Source organism: Athene noctua, chromosome 13 (genome assembly GCF_965140245.1).
Source record: "Athene noctua chromosome 13, bAthNoc1.hap1.1, whole genome shotgun sequence".
NCBI lineage: Eukaryota > Metazoa > Chordata > Aves > Strigiformes > Strigidae > Athene > Athene noctua.
The window spans coordinates 553221-572765 of NC_134049.1; the positions used below are offsets into that span (position 1 = coordinate 553221).

At 37.7% G+C, this 19545-nt stretch overlaps 1 protein-coding gene across 2 annotated transcripts in view; it reads right to left on the bottom strand.

Moving 5' to 3' along the window:
* LIPC (lipase C, hepatic type) overlaps positions 1-19534 on the bottom strand; it is a 44810-nt gene extending 25276 nt beyond the window's left edge. Inside the window, exon 1 of one of the 2 annotated variants that reach the window (XM_074917154.1) lies at positions 19427-19534. In XM_074917154.1, coding sequence (XP_074773255.1) covers positions 19427-19508 — 82 coding nt within the window. In that variant the 5' untranslated portion in view covers positions 19509-19534. Of the gene's footprint in view, positions 1-16035; positions 16150-19426 lie in introns of those variants that run through there. The other variant, XM_074917155.1, reaches the window with a different exon arrangement.
* Positions 19535-19545: the final 11 nt, after the last annotated feature.

Sequence of the window (19545 nt, forward strand, 5' to 3'; positions counted from 1 at the left end):
TGCATAGGTGGTGACTATAACACTATAACTCATGCTTCTGGCTTTGGTTGGCATGTTTTATCTAGAATCTGTCATAATTTCGTAGGACAAAGAAAGTGGAACTGCTATTCATGTGTAAAGAATTAAACACCCCAAATGGGAGGAAGTCATGTATAAAGCAGTAGTTGACAGTCCTTCCAGAAGGCTTCTTTCTTTTCACTATAGATTCACTTTGGAGTTTAAAAACATCTTAAAAAAAAAAAATCAAAACCAACAAAAACCCCAACACTTTTGTAACAATAGAAACAAAACTATTTGGATGCGGAGTTTCCTTTTTATTATATGAACCCGAACATGCTTCAGAGTGTGTAACAGAGTGTGTAACTGAAAACCAGCACTTTAGCACTCATTACAAAGGAGCATATTACAGCAGTGGACAAGCATCCTTGTCTGCATCCAGATGTAGCAGCGAAGGGGTTACCACCTCCAGCTTTTCATCACCTCCCACCAGCCAGACCCTTACTGTTCTGTTGCCGATGCTCCAGTGTTGGAGCATTGCCTATTTGCTGCAAGGAAAATCAGCTAGGCTACCTCAGATCACCTATTTTCACTAGTTTAATTTATATTGCTTGAAACAAATTAGGTCATGCTTATATGACCTGATCTACTGCATGAGTTGGGTAAAAGTTGTAGCTTTCAGGAAATGATGAAAGCTGGGGGATTGCTACAGGCAGTTACCCTTGACGAGGAAAAGGATGTTTGTTCACAGCCTGAGACACACACATGCAGTGATTCAGTAACTTCCTGAAGACTACCTTACTGAATTTTTCTTGATTCCTTAGGATTTTGAAATGGAGGTCAGGTATACTGGCTTGTGTGTAATACTCAGTCCTACTGTGGATATTATAATCTTTTCACTGTGGTATAAAGATACAGAAATTAGCTATAAATAGAACCTATACTTTTTATTGTCATCTTCTCAGCAAGCAGTAGTATCAATTTATCAAATTTCTGGAGTCAGAAATAATACCAAATTATTCCTTTTTGTTAAACTACAGAAAGCTCTATAATGATCCCAATGCTCTCTTTTGTCTCTGTAAACCATCATTTGGTTCATCTCTAGTGACCAACCTGGTAGCATAGTCAAAAGGTTACACAGATAAATAATTGTCTCTGAGTGTCATGCCGGGAACACCAAGTAGGTAAATTTATCTGCTCTGTTATTTATCACTACCTTTCAGTTCAGCCTAGAATCCTCAGAGTTTTACATAAAAAACTAAAGTTATAATAGATCATAGTTTATGTGGCTAAGTCATAGAAGGTGATGATATAATAATATACACTGCCAGAACATTTTGTTTTCAGTGTCTCCTCTCTCCAATTTAGTGCGTAATTTCCTTTTCCCTCTGGTCCATCTCTTCAGAGCTATGATAATATCCAGTAAACATTCATATCACTTTTCTCATTTTTTTAAAAAACACATTATGTTTAGTATTTGCTTTAGGAAATGTTGTAGCTTCCTATCATATTGTGCTGGTTTATATGGACTGAGCAAATCCACATGCCCAAATACACAATTCAAATCTTCCCTGTCATACACCAAAGCAACCAAAAGTAGCACAGTGACATATGCTTTATTAAAAAAGATGCTGTGCATACCACTGCACATAGGAAATACGTCCTCTCAGTGGAGCAAATTCGAGAGCTGGGGACTCTCCAGATTCCCTGAATGTCTCCATGTACTGACAGTCAAAAAAAAAAAACAAAGCACCTCTGCTATCTTGGTCATTATAATTGTGTATAAGAGACGTCATCTCAGAGTAGAGACCGCTTTTTAGGCTGGAATAATGTGAATGTCAGCTGCCAGCACTGCTTTTGTCCACTGCAGAGTCAGCTTCAGCCAAGTTTGTTCTCATTCATGTGTGCATCTTGGCTGAAGAATGTTTTTTCTGATCTGGTAAAAAATAGAAAATAAGCTGAGCATCCCCAGCATACTAATGGAACCCAAATTTCCTCACAGCTGGCGGTAGATCAGTGAATGCCACTGAATGAACCCCCAGCACTGCGACAGTGGGGCACCTACTGAGACCTAGTCACCATCCAGTTCTCAGGTTCTCCTTGGAGACCTCCACTGAAAAACACAGAAAAAAAAAAAAATCTATGGAAAAAACCCAATCTATTCCAATAGTGTGACAGTTGTCTTGGATTTACCAAAGGTTCATAAATGTAATTAAATCAGCATGGACACTTGGACACATAATTTTTGTCTAAGGAAATCAGCAAAGACTGTGTTCTGCCCTTTACTGACAGGGAATAATGATAGCAGAAACATTCTGTTACAGTCATTCACTGTTGTAGTGATCTTCATATTGCCGTGAGGAGAGAAATAAAGGGCATTCATATGGATATCTGGGACAGCGTGGGAATTAATGGTTAGCAATGGAGAAGTAGAGCTCTAAGCCATGTTCCCTAGCTCAGCACATCCGACTCTGTGCTGCTGGATGGTTTTTGTTCCCTCTACAGTACACATCATGCATCTCAGTGGTAATAACCATTTTCCGTCTATTGTCTAATGAGAGAAGAAATGAACACAGGATGGTTTTATCCAGGGAGTTATGGGTACTGCTTTCTTTTCTTTAGAAGTTAACACAACAGATTTGATCTAAGAAGTTCTAGGATTATAGAAAAGCTGTTGTTCCAGACTGGTAAAATGCTATTAAGAAGAATAAGTATGTCACTAGCAATAATTTTTGTACTGTGTGACCAGACACTTGAAAAATTTCTTTTTCTCTGTACAGAGTTGGGGGGGGGAAGATTTATTTGAACCTAATTTGTCACAGAAATAGTTCTTACTAGACTGAAACTATTCGTCAATAGATTTGGAGGATTCTAGGGGGAAATCTTGGTGAGCAAGTAATTTTGTATTAAAACGAGCAGGTGATTTTGGCCATAGTTCACAGCAGACATGAGATCTAGCTCTTGGCGGTTACTGCTGTGGTCTCTTTTTTCCAGGTACTAACTTGCCTGTTCAGTTTTAACTAAGCACATTCTTAAGCAAGTTCGCAGTGGTGGTGTTTACAAGGAACAATTCTTCAGTAGCATGTCATGCCTCTGGTTTTAGAAATTTAAAAAAACAAAACCAAAAAACTCTGAAACCCCCACCCCCCCAACTTTGTGGTAATAAAGTATTTTGAGAGCTACGGCTGTAGTGAACTTAGCAGAAGCCAAATGTCATGCCTGCTAACAACCATATTGATTTTGATAGAATAAGTATGTGAAGAAAACAAGGAAAGTAAGCCTGGCTTAAACAGTAGAGACACATAATTATCTAGATAGACACCTAGATAATAACTCTTACTGTTGATGATGACATTTGGTAATGAGAGCTGTTACTTCCCAGCAAGAAGTTCAGGTTAATAAAAAGGTATGAATTGATTTGACTTGACACATTTAAGAAATGTAAATTTTACAGAAAACATGAAGTGAGGGAAGTCATTGTACAGTAGGTTCTATTTTTTTCTTCTGGGTTTAGAATTATGAATTTTCTAGGAATGTTATATAAGTATTTCGCAATAGGATTTGAGAAGTTACATTAATTTTGCTCTGTATGAAAATGCTGACTGTATTTCTGCTCCAAAATGTTGGGGAGGTACTAAGCCAGCTATTTCTGTAATTATTTATTCTGAAAGTCTTAGTAATTTCAGTAACTTTACCTTAACCTAAAGAAAGAAAGAGAAAAATAATCACTTCCATGAACGATTGAGAATGTGGCAATCCAGTGGAAAGTGACAGAAGATGGTCTGTGATAATTTAATTACAGGGAAGAAACCCCACCCAATTTACACTGAGCTAACTGAAGGACAGAAAGCCAAAGAAAGCTTTAAAGAAGAAACCCCTGAACACATAGCCTCCCACGTCCAATTTTGGTTCAGTGATATGATTGCTATCCTGCATATTTTGAGTGTTCCTAATGCAACCTGGCCAACACCGTATGAGAATTTATGATCAAATTGGAGAACATTATTAGCTGTTGTCACTGACAGCACTGAGCAACTGCCTCTGTTCTATACTTTACAGGTGTTTTCTATTGATGCATTTTTTGCACTGTGTCTGTTATTGCAGATGGTACATATCTGTGATTGCATTTAATGATTAAATTGACATTTCAGGCTTGGCTGTTTGGCAGGGGATTTTTGGTTTTGTGGTGGTCACTTTTTTGGAAAAATGTGTACCTAGTAATAGATAGTCCATATGCAGGTGCGCTCCCTCGTGGATGCTGCTTGCTTCTTGGGCTCCTGTAGCTACCAGCTGGAGATACATCACACATTTTCCATGGGGACTGGGTCGGTTGTTAGACATGAATGTGAAGATATTTGTCCTCTTCCTTTTTCTTTTTGTTTTGCAGCAGTGTCCTGGATTTTGTTCAGATTTATGGGAGACTGCCGAGACTAAACAATTGGCATTGCAAGCAGTAAAAGTCACTCTCATTTCATTTTGAATTAGAACCATCTATTACCCCTCTACAGTGAGTTTAATAACTCCCATAATTTTCCACTACAGATTCACATAAAGGGCATGTGGTTTTTTTAAGAGAGAAATAAATTTTCTTCTACTTGGACCTGACAAATCTATTAGCAAAACCTTCCATTAACTGAAGGAAGAGCTTCCTTTATTTTGCACAAGTTCTTTCCTAACCTTTCAGGTAATTAACTGTAATTATGCTGCTATGTAATTATAGTGTTTATATTCTAAGTACTCTGAATTCTAACTTTATGTAGCAGTTATTCTAGCTTTTCAGTAGATGACTCTTCTGTAGTCCTGAGGTAGGGCTCTGTGTTGTAGCCACCTTTTGGAGCATGTTTATTGAAACATAGGGAGAATTATTCCTTAAATTGAATGTTTGTTTTGTCCTAAACATAATTCCTTCACAATATTTCAGCTTTACTGTTTCTTTTATTATCAGCTTTGCAATTTACTTCATCCTGGACAAGGGTTTTTTGGGAATGGAGGTAAGGATTGTTTGGGGTTTTATTAACAAACCTAATGCTATTGCTCTTACACAGGTATAGGCTTATTTATGGGGACAGGCTCTGTCCCACATGCATTTTGTAGCTGCCACCCTAGCTGGACAGACCTTTTCAGGACAATTAAAATAATTGGTTAACATAAGATCTTTGCATTGGTTATACAACCTCTGTCATAATGGTTCATTTTATAAAACTCCTGGGAGATGCTCACCCACCCTTGCCAGCTGAACTTTCCTAGTCTGCCACACTGAACTGACCTGGAATTTTCACATCATGACATTTTTCTGCGTATTTCCTGGTATATCAGACTCTGGGATTTAGAACACACTGGAAGTTTCCCATAAATCACAAGAGCAGGGCAGTGATTCTCGTGGTGCTTAAGCATGTTTGAAGTTCCAACTAGAATCCCATGGAAATGAAATAACAAGTTTGTCCAAAATTCTTAACCTTTCAGTTGAATTTTAATTGCTTTTTATCTGTTTGATTCTTTTCTGTTATCTGCAGTATGTTCCCTGGTGGAACTGATATATCTGTTTCCTTAGGTATGCAGAATAATTCCTGTGTCCCTAATATAGTTCTCCCAGCTCATCTCTTACTGGCACGTTTTGGATAATGAAATGTTATTTGTCTGAAACATGAACTGAAATATTTGTGGAGGAGAAAAAAATACCATTTAAATATTTTCCTCAAAATTCTACATAGAATTAAAATATTATTTTTTATTATATGAGAAGTAGAGAATAGAGAGACTATAAATATGCCATTAGAAAATGAAATTCTAGTCCACACTGACCTATCTCTTTTGTCCCTGACACAAAGTTGAAAGAAGATAGCCTTGTATGAGGCTAGAAGTTCTCAGCTGAGGCCTGACAACATATTTGTATTTCTGCTGTCCTGAAGTCCAGGTGGAAACAGAGTAGTTTATGGTTGGTTCATAGTCCCTTAAAGGAATATTCCTACTTGCTGTAATGAAGTGTCCCAGGCCAGTCTGTGGTGGTTCTGGGATGGAAGTAAAATGCAGAAAACCATGATAAAATCTTCACAGATTCCCCATTCTCTTTCTCCAATAGGTTATTAATAAAACACAAAAACTGTCTAAGTCATAATCTTGCTATAGTCTGTTCTGTTTGGACCACATATTCCTTTGGACAGGAGCCATGTCACAGCGTGTCTGCAGCACAAAATCATCCTGAAGGACAGAGGCTGCCTAGGGCTAGCTGTGGCACAGCAGCAGCCACAGCCCCAAAGAGTTGCTTCTACTTCGATTCTTTTATTCCCTCCTGCTATATTCTGTTGCATGTAGTTGGCAGTAAAACATAAAACCAAGCTGAGCTGTAGTTTTCAGCCTAGGGTAGAGGGCTGTTCACTGACACTGAAGTGTTCTGAACCTCCCAGGCAACAGATTACAGTGGAGTCAGTTTTCCTAATCTTGTCCTTGGCTCCAAGATGTGAACGTGTCAGCAAGTAAAGAGTCTGGCCATGCAGGAAACATGCCTGGACAATCCGGCACAGCTGCCTATGTGGTGTAGGTGTGAAAACACGGTATTTGTATCCATTACAGCCACAGTCCTGGGCTGCCTCCTTGATTCCCATGCCTACCAGATTTTTGACTTAACTGGTGTTGTGCTTTGCTCTGTGCCACTTTGAAAGGTAACTCTGTTCAGAGGCATAAATTAAAAGTCAGTGTAGCCTTGAGATATGCGTAAGTTCCTTTATGAGTTTAAATCCTGTTGTTGCTGTATTGGTTTTGGACTGAACATCGTGCTGTAGTGGTTATGCATGTGATGCTGACTCTTTAAGGAAGATGTTGTTGACTTACAGACCTGTCAGATAAAGGCAGTATTCAGAGAGGACACAATAGCTGACCTGTTGGCAGCTTGAATACAATGTAAAGTTTCAGTAGAACTGTGCAGACTGAATGTATTTGCTGAAAAGAAATGCAAAGTATCTTGTGGAGAAAGAAATATGGAGCTTTGAAGTCTGGAGACACAGACAAGCTTCAAGTTACTTATGGAATCTCTGATAAAACTATTGCTCAGCAAAATAAGGAATTTGTTTGGAGGAGTCTCCCTTTGTAATTTTCTGTTTGTCATTAAATCTAATTGTAAATTCTACAAATGGTGAGTAAAACGTATTAGTGCATGGGACAATTTGACATGCATCACAGGAACTGTTATCTGAGGCCAATGTCTCTGCGGTGTGTTGGAGAAAACAGCACCTTGACCAAAGAAGCAAGAGAACTGGAATCTGAGCCAGTGGTAGAGCTGAAATGAGAGAAGAAACATTTCTTCAAACATCAGAGCTTATGGAGGATGCCTAAAATTTACTTAGGTGATCAGGCCTTCCTCTATAAGCTATCTTGCAACAAATTAAAGCAGACAAGATTCTAGGTACATTTCTTCCTTTTGCTATGGAGACAGATCAGTTTCTTTATAACAGCTTCTGATGTTTCAGAGAGCCAAAGATTATGATAGGATGAAATACTTCTCTGTATTTAATTATCATGTTTTTAATTTGAATTTATCAGGAGACTGGTTGAGTAGAGTCTGCAAAATTGTCAGGCAAAGGAATCTTCTAAAAATAAAATGTCAGCAAGATATTCAGTGTGATGGAGTTCATAAATAGGTTTAGGAAGAATTGAGCTCATTATAAAATAAATCAAAGATGGATTTTTAGGGATATGGCTGCATTTCAAAGCTATTTTAAATGAGCCTAAATCCTGACTGCAGAGACTGTCTCATTCTTTCTGTGGTATTAGGTATTCTCCAGAGCGCTCAATGAAAGGGAATGATACGAGAAAGTATGTGTGGCAAAAAGCACGCATAGAGCTCTCTGCCAGCAGGAATCAAGTGGTCTCATTCACCTGACATTAATGTGCAGCTTTGATCTTAATCATTTTATTTATTTATTTTTAAAATCAGAACTGTCAAATATAGCCTACCCAGAAATAATGGTGCATACTTCAGTGGAGGTGGGTCACAGGAATCAGTTGGCTGGGTGTGTGGTTCAGGACAGGAAGGTTTTGCAATACAAGTTGCAGTGGGGTCAATGGCTGGTGGAGGGACAATGTGGGAATGAGGAGAAGGTGGCAAAGAGATGGGATTCGGTGTAAAATCATTCAGTTTTGAGACAGCCGTGTTTCTAAGGTAATGGGAAATCTCCTCAAACAAAAATTTACCTTTGGGGATGTGGAGATGATTCTGTATAAAAAATTTTTCTAGACGTACCATCCAGGGAGAAAAAAGGAGAGAAAATGTACATTGTTGTTACTAGAAAAAAAATAGTTTTCTGATAATGATAATTTCTGAACAAAATCTCACAGTGCTTAAATATTGTAAAGTGGTGTATCTAATTTCTTGTCATTTAAGTTTCAGCCACCAGAGTGAAAAATATGTTTACACGTTGTAAACAGCATTTTAAAAAGGATCAAAATTATGTAGATTTGATGTAACATAGTTTAAAAAAATTGAAGTCCTGTTCAGCCTGGCTGTTAACCATACGTCTTAGTAACAAGACCTTTTAAAGTTGCTTTTGAATGACAATATATCTGGAAATACAATTAACTGAGTTTTAATTGTACCGTTTCAACTTCCACTCCAAGATCCATTATCTACTGATACCTCATAATTAGCAAGATAAGCCTTATTATCTAACAATCTATAAAATAAGTCTTTTTGTTAAACAGAATCCAGCTTCAGTATAGCATTTTATATGCTATGTGACAGTACCTGTTTGATACGCCTTTTTCAATTACAAAGTCTTGCAAAATTTGGTAGGAAAGAAGGAATTCCCTGATGCTTCAGAGAAGTGTTAATGAAGTGGTTTACTGCGACCTGCTGAAATTGGCTACTGCTTGGCATCGGTTGCTTGTAAGAGTCAGTATAAATACAGTCACTTTGTGTAAAGGCCAGTGGGGAAAATGTTGGAACCATCTGCCCCAGAATTTTCCCAAATACTAGAAGTGTGACCATAGTGGAAACTGCACTGAAAGCAAGCCTAGAATTTGACCATTCCTTTCGGAAATCGAAACCTAAGTGAAGTTTCCACAAGTTATGGCCACTGAGTTTTAGCAAGGAATTAATTTACTTTTCTAAAATGAAAGTTTAGATCCATATTATCAAACTAATTAGGCTTCATTCCTAGCACTAATCTTGATGCAGACTATATACAGGAAAAAGATGAAAACCAGTTTTGACCCATACAGTATTTATTCCCTTCTGACACTCTACTATTTCCTCTTTTAAGTCTCTGTACATGTAGTGGAAATATGCTGTTGTGCCAATTGCTCGACATTAGAGATTGGGTGTGAAAAGGAAAGTCCTAAATGCTGCTGCTGTTTATTATCTATGTACTTAATAGTCGCCTGTATTTTCTTGCTGCCTTCACTATGCTGACCCTCCAGGTTTACCAAGAGATGTACTAGCTGTCTGAAAATGTCAGACAAATATCAGAGTATGCCAAAGCAGTTTCTTATAGGGTCAGATTCCTCCTCTGAGCTAACAGCTGTTGTTCTAAAATATATTTAATGCCTTAAACATTTGAATTGATATGTGCTAAAAAGTATGGAAAAAGTTTAGAGATGTAACAGCAACATATGGCGCTCTCAGTATTTACAGATAATGTGAATAATCTTTAATAAGTAAAATTGTGAGTGAAACACTTATCAGTGCTCATATTCTACTTAGCTGAGTTTTGCCTATAACTATGCATTATACATTTGGTTATTTTCCTTTTAAAGGTGTTCAGTGAACAGGGTAATATGCATGCCTTCTTATCTCGAGGTACCAGAATCATCGTCTCTCATGTCACATCAACAAAAAGAGATTTTGCATGTATTTTTCAGTTCTCTAATTTTGCTCAAATATTTTTTTGTTGAAACAGAAGCTGGAAATCATATATAATGTCTCCTAAAATAATCACCATCCTCATTATTTGAATCTGTCCAGCCCTTATTCATTTGGTGAATGAAACCTCTAAACACACATGCAAGGCATCCCAGGGTCCTATTATACTACCAGTGCTTGGCAACCTTTACTTAACCTTGTAACCTTATAAATGACTTGTCAATAAGCCAACTGTATTAGAATTGTCACAATCAGGTAGAAAATTTTGTTCTTTTCTTTTCTGAGAGTTTATTATGAGTCAGCAATGCTTGTCCCTCTAGAGAGATTTGTCTTATTGCATCTGTGAAGGAAAGTGTTCCTGATACATTTGACATTAACTTCTATCATAGTGGTTAAAAGGCTTGATTTTAGATGTGTAGGGAATTAGTTCCAGAATTCCCATTATCCTAATTAGTTTAGCAGAATGACACAACTCAGTGCACTTCCAGACAATTATTTCACCCTTCAGCTGGTGGCATGATACTAAGGGAAATAGATCATGTGATTTTTTGAGTTGACAGAAATACACCTTGTAGCTATGGTGTCAGAAAATCAAGTGTCTAAATAATGAAAATGCTACTAGTGTGTATTGTTGCAAATTACAGCAAATGACATAGCTTCAGCAGCAGCTAGTGTCGCATCTCAGTTTGTGGCACTTCCCTTTCAAAAAGTGGATATCACAAAAAAGCAGTGACCTTGATTCATCTTCTTAATGGTGCTATTACTGAGGGAACAAAGGTCAGAATTTTGATGCTATTTGTATATTAGTTTTAGAGGAAATACTTTGCTGTCTGCAGTCTAACAAAGAAAATGGCTTCAAGAATGAGGCCAGGAGGCTAAAGAGGTGGATCTGGTCCTGGCACTTAAATACTGTCTAACAGTACCTAGAAGCCTGAGGTTTTTTGGTGATGAATTGAAAGCAGAGGTAATAATACTGATCATGTTAAAATTATGACCATTAACATTACTGGTGCTTCGGAGTTGGGAAGTTGTTCTTTAGAATTTTGAATGGTCCTTCAGGGATGACAGTCCTGGTTTCAGACTGCCTGGCCATTGCAGCCACAAAGTAGAATGTGTTGCATCACCTGGGAGAAACTGATGTACATCCTCAGGTCCTTAATTCCCAGCTCTGTGACTCGACATTCGGATGTATGAAAATGCAAACAGTACGAGAGTACCTTGCCAAATGGATCTTGTGGTGAAGTTGCAGCCTCTCAGCGACAGACACAAACTTGAAGGCAGCTCAGAGTGACAGAGGCAGCCCCCAGTCCAGATGGTCGCTGTTGCGAGCTTTCAGCTAACCAAGATCTGCCACTAAGGTACACTGCAAAGGTAGCAGTGTTTAGTCTGTGTTTCTTGCTCTCTCTTTTGCAAGGAATGCTGGTTGGAGACGCATCTTGCCTGTACCTTTTAAGACTTTCCACTGTTTCCAACTTCTTGCCATAGAGGATAGTGGCTTGTTTTTGGAGTGAATCTTTTAGGTGCCAGGTTTCTACATATTAGGTTCTACAGTAAATATTTTACTAGTTTTACTTTTTGTAAGCTGTTACTTTTTGACTCCTGTTTCAATTTTGCTTACTTTTTGTAGAAAATTTATCTCTAGACTAAAGATCATAGTGTGGATTTTCTTTCTCCTCTATTTCAAATAAATCCTTTACTGCTCTGTAGCAGTGCTTTTTACTAATGAGAGCTATGGCCAGGCTTCCCTGTTATGGCACTTTGTTAGAAATGTGCCTAACATACAAAAGTGATGGCTTACTGGGCTTTCATCAATTTTTAGCCAATTTCACAATTAGGATCAGTATTTTATCTGGAGCTCTGTGATTCAGTCAGAGCTCTCTAATTCTCAAGAGGGGGACAGCTCACAAGGGGAAAAATTCAGTTTTCATACAGACTTGTCTTCAAATTCCTACTTAAAACTAACTTAAAAGAACTGGGTTGTAACTGAGATGGGGTATGAATTATTTGTCTGTAACCTGCTAGAAGGCTTAAAATATAGCCCCACTATAATAAGTAAGGCCATCTGTCTTCCTTTTCTCATTAAGATTCTGTTTAGACATTTGTAGAATTCCTTTGTTTTGAAACAGTTTCATCATATATCTAGATCATTTGGTACATGGATCAGACATAATTTTACCAAAAGCCTATTCACATGCAGTAGATCAGAGTTTCTAAAGAGGAGCTATTTCTCTGACTCTTTCAAAAGATGTTAGCAAATTCTGCACCATATTGAGTGCCCTTTGGCTGCAGGTAAAGAACTCAACAACTTGTGGGAGTGCTAATTAGAGCTAATAATAACTTCAATTACCTGCCTTGGCTTTAAAATGCCTGACAGAAATTATCCTGTCCTTGAAGGACAGAGATTTTGTTTCTGTGCATGTGTCTGATCAGGGACGTTCTTGCCTTCACGTTTCTGAGTGTAGCGATCACACACAATTAACTAAGTGGGTGCTTGTGTATGAATGAAAGAGAAGTTAGTAGTGTTGGGGAATCAAGAGGAAAAAAGGCAAAGAGATCTCTCAAAAAGGATACATCAGAATTCTGTTATTAGAGGGATTTCTCTTGTAGGCTAAATAATCTTGTTAAAACCAGAAATAATAATAGGAAAGCAATTAGAGTCACAAGTGATTTAATATACACAAGATTTTAAAACGAAAAAATTAATCTCAGCAGTGTTTCTAACATATTTGTTTACAAATTTAACATTAAGATATGAGAAAGCATGCCAGTGTAGTGGGATTTTATGGGAGTTTGTCAAATTCAGAGGAAAAGCAAGATCAAACATATGTATAGGTTTTTCTTTTTCACCTTGGATCTGCTCTGTCATCATCTCCCCATGGTTCAGCACCTTCCTCTGTAAGTAGTCTGCCATCAGTTTCACTTGCTGAGGTAAGGCAATATGCAAAATTCGAAAATGGTATTTGGATCAAATATTTCAAAATAGCAAATTTTTGAGGGTTTCTCTAATGAAAATTGATCTTTCAGATGGGACATGCAGGTTTTATTTCAGAGAGTGTTTAAACACCTTCTCCATTCATATTCAATATTTCCAGATTTCTTTTCTTGCCATTTCCATTATTTGCCCGATAGCTACTTGGAGCAACATCATGGAGTTTGGAGACGAAATAGGAGCCCAAATATAAATGCCACTGTCGGTAAAAGATGGAAATGGGTTTTACTGGGCTGGACAAGCAAATCAGAGAGGGCAGGGGAATGTGTATTTTTAGGAAACAACTCCTGTTTTCCCAACCATGAAGCAACCATGTTGTATTTGAAGCATTTCAGCACGAGCAAAAGCTTTCATTAGCTGATCATAATGGGTATGTGTAAGGCTGTGCAATCCTATGCAGATAATGCTTCCTGGGAATATTAGCAATTGTAACAATTTTTTAAAAATTAAAAGGAACAATCAAGAAAGACATTCTTAAAAACCAGTACATGTTTCTAGGAGAAAGCCTACAAAGTGTGAAAAGGGTAAGTTTTTACTTGGAACATAGACATTAAATATTTTTTTGCAAGAATTGTAATTCACATTTGGCCATTTGCCAAAGCAGTGAACTTTATCACCCAGTCTTGGCATGTGCAGATAGATGGCCCCTTCTGTCTCTTTTGCCAGTTATTGCTCATGTTGCCAGGAAATCTTAATCATGTTGCTTGGAAGTGGCTGCTGGCCCATCCACCTGCTGCCAAGCTATTCCACTGTATAAGGAGTCCAATTTAGCTTCAGCAAACAGTCTCTTAGCTCTAGCTAACATATAAGAAAAAAGGTCACTGTGCTAAGGCCACCCTAGTTGCCCATATGGTGTTACGAGCTACATTGTCAATATTGCACTGCTGTTGATGCAACCCTATTATTAACCCCGAAGCTCCACATGGATTTGGCATGTCTATGTTTTCCAAAGTGAAATCTGCAATATAAACCCAGAGTGAACCACAAAATAAGCAGAAAAGAAAAATGTTCTCTTTAATTATTAATGGTTTTTTTGATAGCTATTTTCCATTAAAACTATATATATTAAAAAATAACTATAACCTCCTCTAGTTTGAGAGAAAAGGAAGAAAATCAGTTAAGCAATTAGACTGCACTGCCACATTATCAAGAAATGTTGTGTATGTTCAAGTTTCTCAAGTGTCATATGAGTTCAGCCACTATTCATACAGTAGTAGACAGAAGAATGTAATGGCTAAGTGAAGTGAATTACAATCCTCTGGTGAATTTAAGCTCCTCATTAAGAAGTTCAGTCACTTGCATTAGTAGAAATATTGAAACTCATTTCATGCATGGATAGTTCCTTTGTCGATCGAGTTCCCATTATTGTCTCTCTTCATGGGAAAAAGCAAAGGGTCTTCAGTTAGTTAGACTACAGTTATATTTTGGACTCTGTGGTGAAAATTTATGTCTAATATATTTGTAGGTCTTTCCAGGTGCCGAAAGGAAGAATAATTGTTTTAGAAATTTTGGTAGAATTCTGACTCCTAAGAGCATTGCAAATGCTGTATACACACAGAGTATTTCTGAAACACTCAGAAGGAGACAGCAAACACATTTGTAGAACTTTTCCTAATAGTAGCATAACATAGATCTTTAGTGTAACTGGTTAGTACCCTAACATCTGAACTTTCAACTTCCAGGACTTCTTGGACCAATATTTTGGTATGTCTTGAAATTTAGCTCCTGAATACCTGTTTAAACCTAACGAGAAGTGATCTGAATTTCAAGGTTACAAACTCCACTGAAGTAAATCAGAAATATTAATGTTTTTTAGTCGTGTTTCATTAGGCTGTAATCATGGTATATTTGTGCATATGAAGAAGAGAATGAGAATCATTCTCTTCAGTAATTTTTTTAAGCCATTTTGAATCCAACTTTATAGAGAGAAAGAGGTATCAAATTAAATTCCTACATGTTTTCTGAAAATCAACAGTTGGATAGAGAAGAGACACCTTGTAGCAACACATTTGATATTACATTCTCATAGGGTTCAAGTAAACATTTCATTCTAGCACCTTGCTTATCCATGAAGCTTTGCTGTTACCTTGCACTCTGTCATTTGGAGACAATCAACTGCTCATCAGACAGGAAAACTCAGAGAGGACTGGTTTGTGCTTGACTTCAACTCATGCAGACATTGTGGATGCTATTAACTCAAGCCATTTTGTCCCTGAAATTTGATCTTGTTTGAGCACTCATACCAAACACAGGAGAGTAGTAACTTCCCACTTGGTGCACCGAGCAGCCCTGGGCCAGTCACTACCTGATCCACGAGCCTGTCTGCACTAGCTAGTCAATGGACACAAGAATACCCCTGAAACAGTCACAGCATGTATGCAGAGCAAGGCAAAAATAGGCTAGGTAGCAGACATGAAGAGGTGACAATAATGCAGGGCTGGGGAGGGAGACCAAGGCATACACCTCAGAGTGAAGAGGGCCCTCACAAGGGTTGTGTGAGGTACGTGAGGAAGCTAAGAGTGTGCTGAGATGTCCGTGGGTACCGTGGGGGCACTAAGGCATGGGGAAATTCAGGAATATAGACATACTGTAGAGAGGAGGAGAAGGAACTGAGAACCTTGGGACAGGAATGTCATGGAAGTACAGCTGGAGCTCAGGACATGAGGAGTTTAGGATATGTAGTATCTAAGTGACTGGGAACCAAACTCACTTAGTTCTGCTGCTCATGGAAGTACTCGTCTTAAATTCAGCCACCCCTCAAACCCATGGTTTGTAAGTAGTGCACAATTTATGAGATACTAAATTTGTCCATCTGAGGAGAGTGGAAGGCAGAGTTTTTTTCCAGTTGAGTTTGAACTTCTAGTTGGACATTTTAGCCAATCACAGGAACAGATTGCTGTGCCATTCTGTCCCATGAAAGGAATTGAGTTTGCTATCTTCACTTTCTGTCTGTGCTGGAAAATTATAATTTTCTCTCAAACTAGAAGTAAAACTGGGTTACTAGTACCCTGTGAGCTTGTTTGCTTTGTGTTCATTTGACACTTAGTATAAATCCAAATCACTCAGAATTAATGGAAAGTTAAGGCACAGATTATTATTACACTGAATATGCTTTGAGGAGCTAAAAGGAAGGAATACATTTTTAGTATTTATTGTAGACTTTAAATAAATGTTAGATAGTAAAAGTGATATTCACCTTCAATGTCAAAGGTAATCATCTCATCTTAGCAGACTTTAGTTCTCTATCTCTGTAGCTTGGCTTTGGAATCTTCTAATAGTTTTTCAGCTTCAGGCAGAAATTATCATTTTGGTAATTTTTCAGATCTGATAAGGTATACTCCATGTACATTGCATTTTATTGAGGAATTTTATCTAGGCTTTGGAGCATTTGATATACCCAGCACATCTTTTATGTCTCCATAATATGACTGGGGAATTAAGAAAACATAACAGCTGTTCAAATTTCTGTATAACCCATTCCTATGATCATTATTATAATCTTAAGGTGTTAGCACTGTAATACTTAAAACATAGCAGAATTGGATGACAACTAATACTTTCTCTTTTGGGCAAAAACTGTCCTCCTCAACTGCCAGCTGCAAGATTGTCAAGTAAAAAGTACTAGCTCAACAGCATGCATCTGCATGTCGATTACTGTATAATTCTGCTCTACACAACCAAGTGGAATAATGGAATAAATTCCCACCTAGTTTTATGTTTCCAGGAGAAGAATCAACATAAATAAAAGCTTAAGTTTAAATATTTTTCACATGCTTTTAGAAAGAATCATCTTCAAAAATCTAAAAAGAATCATCAAGATCAACTTCAGGGATGTTATTTCTAGGTGCTTATTTCTGGTCTTTTTCTGGGATGCTGCTTTTACATAGTGAACTTTCACCAAAATACACCAAACTTATTTCCAGCTATATAAATATAAAAGAAAACCATGTCATTTCAAAAATACTCTGTGGCTTTTTAAGAATAACCTCTGTGTGTGTTTTAAATGTGATGTTGTGTTTGTGTGGTAATGTGGTCCATCTTATTCTACATAATTAAGTATAAAATAAGAACCTATAGTATGTATTTATGTACATAACTTGAACAAAAGGATTTGCATACACCTGTCTACAGTGATTTACCTGCTGCAGGCTAGTTCTTATAAATTCATTTTGTAATGTCATTTATTTTACTGCATAGGTGGATAGAATGATACAGAGAAAATCATAGCAGAGTTGTTTATTTGCTGGTTACAAATAAATGAGAAGGACTTCTACACATCCTCTTTTAAAGGATGGTTCCCTTATAAGCAGTTGCTTGTGTTAAAATTGTATGCCATAGACTCAGCTCTGAGAAGGCTTTGTAGCTCTTTATATACTGTTCATTGCTGCAGTTCCTGCTAAAGCAAGAACAAGCAAACTCCAAGGTAGAAGGATATTCAGGTAAAATGTATGCTATGCTTACTGAAAGCTGTCTCCCCTTGACAGCATGAAAAGGACAGCCCCATTTAGGGCTAAAAACTTCACTGCCCCTCCTTAGTGAGGATTAATGATTTATTTCCATTTGCATATGACATTGTGGCAAACAGATTTGCCTCATTGAGAAGTGAAATGAGTTAAAAAGACTCCTTGAGTTTCCTAGGTGTGGCCGCCGCACTGGAGCTGATTTGGGGAAAGACAGAACTAGCTGAGCTGTGCTGATGAATCAAATGGTAAAACAAATAAGGCAAAGTTTCGAGAACAGGGCATTATGTTATCTTCTGGATAAAGCTGGTGTGGCTGAGGTGAGCCTGGGAAAGGAGAACAAGGGGAGCGAAAGGTGCAGAAATACACATCAACATAAATGGATAGTTGGAGTTGGAGTTGCACCAATTTAAAACTGACAGGAGATGAGTGTCTGAGTTCAACATAATGGAATAGCAGTGCCTTTAACCTTGTAACTACTCTCTATAGCAGATCTAGTTAGGCTGTGGATAGTCTCTAGAAGAAAGCACGGTAGAGGTCTTTGCATTTTTAGAAATGTACCTGCTCTGCTTCTTAAATCAGTCTCTCTCTCCAACACACTATGAATTTAGGTGTATCTGCTAGTGCTAATGTGACATATGACCTGTCTTTTCTGGCCCACAAGCAAGTTTTTCAGCTGCAGAAGCAATGAGCAAACAAGTGATGTCTGTTGACACAGGAGTACTAGGTCATGAGGGGAAAGGGGGATGTAGAGAGTGAAGTGACTGACCTTGCTATAAATGGTGCCAGAGAGTGGGGGTAGGAGGAGGTGAGCTGGCAGAAGGCAAGACCTGTGATCGCCAAAGAATGGGGCTGCAGTGAATTCCTATCTCTGTCTTGTCTTTGTATCTAAGGTGAACTAAACTTTAAGCACACGATGGAGTCTGAATAGACCTGGGCAAAAAATGATGTGAGAAACCTCAAATGAAAGTCAGTGCTCTGATTTTTGGTTCTCTCAAAAATACAGAATTTGTTTAAGGTTTCTAAATAGCTTCCTGAGTTTCAGTGACTGTTAAGGACATGCCGGCCTTGCTGCCTGTTAAGCCAGGCCAAGTTATGGCATTAATTGAAATTTACAGTTCTCATTGTGTTTTAATTCAAGGATTTTACCTTGTTCAAAATGAAATCCAAGGGAAAGTTTAATGTGCGGAATCAAGGAAAGGTGGTCCTGCCTCCTAGAGATTGAAATCACTGTGCCTGTTACATGTAAAGCGTTTTTATAGCAAATGGCTTCTAAAACTGTTAATATAAATTAACATAAATACAAAACACAGCTACTGAAAGAGGCTGTACTTCTGTGAATGTGCATATCTTGCTTTATTTCCAGCTAAGGAGAAAGTTGCATTTAACCCCTCCAGACTTTGAGTATTAGAAATGCAGATAGATAAGAAGGGAAACTAATGCATGCTACGTATGGCTCCACGATGAAGGCAAACGTGGAATTATCTTTGTCAATCACGTTAGAGGTTTTAAAAAATGCAGTTGTGTGATGCACTGTCATACTGACATAATGTGCAGTGTCACAAATGCATAGAAGATGGTTGTATAGCTATGTAAGTTATAAAGACCCTCCACAGTGCTTCTCTACAATGCACACTGCAGATGTATCTCACTCAGAGATACTCATCACACTTCAGGTGAAAGGCAGCCTGCATTAGGCAACTCAGAAAATGAAAGCTTAAATGCTGCCCGATAGCTCAAAATTTTTATTCATAGTTGGAGACTGAATCTATTTTATAGAATACTTCCAGCCCAAGAAGATTATAAGTGATATCAATTCAGTGTGTATTTCAAACTAATACACTTTAAAATTAGCTTCAGCAGAAGTTTTGTTGAAGGTCAGATTACCTTAAGTCTGTAGTCTCAGAATATATAGATTTCCGCTGAAAAATGTTTGTTGTAATTACAAACAACTATATTTTCCAATAAACACCGACAGTTGTAAATGCCATAATTTAAGGGAACATAACACTCAAAAAATCCCCAAACCCCAACATGTTGATGACCACAGTCAATACTACTTAATTTTAAAGCATAAACATTTCAAAAAAAGTTCATGATCACTGTTTGTGTTTGATAGGATATTACCTTTTTTCTTTCCTCCATGTGTATTTCCTGGGGTGATGATACAAGAAAGCAACAAAAATGAGAGAAGTTGCAAACTGTTCATTTCTTCTTTCTCTGAGAGTTGGGGAATGCACTGCTAA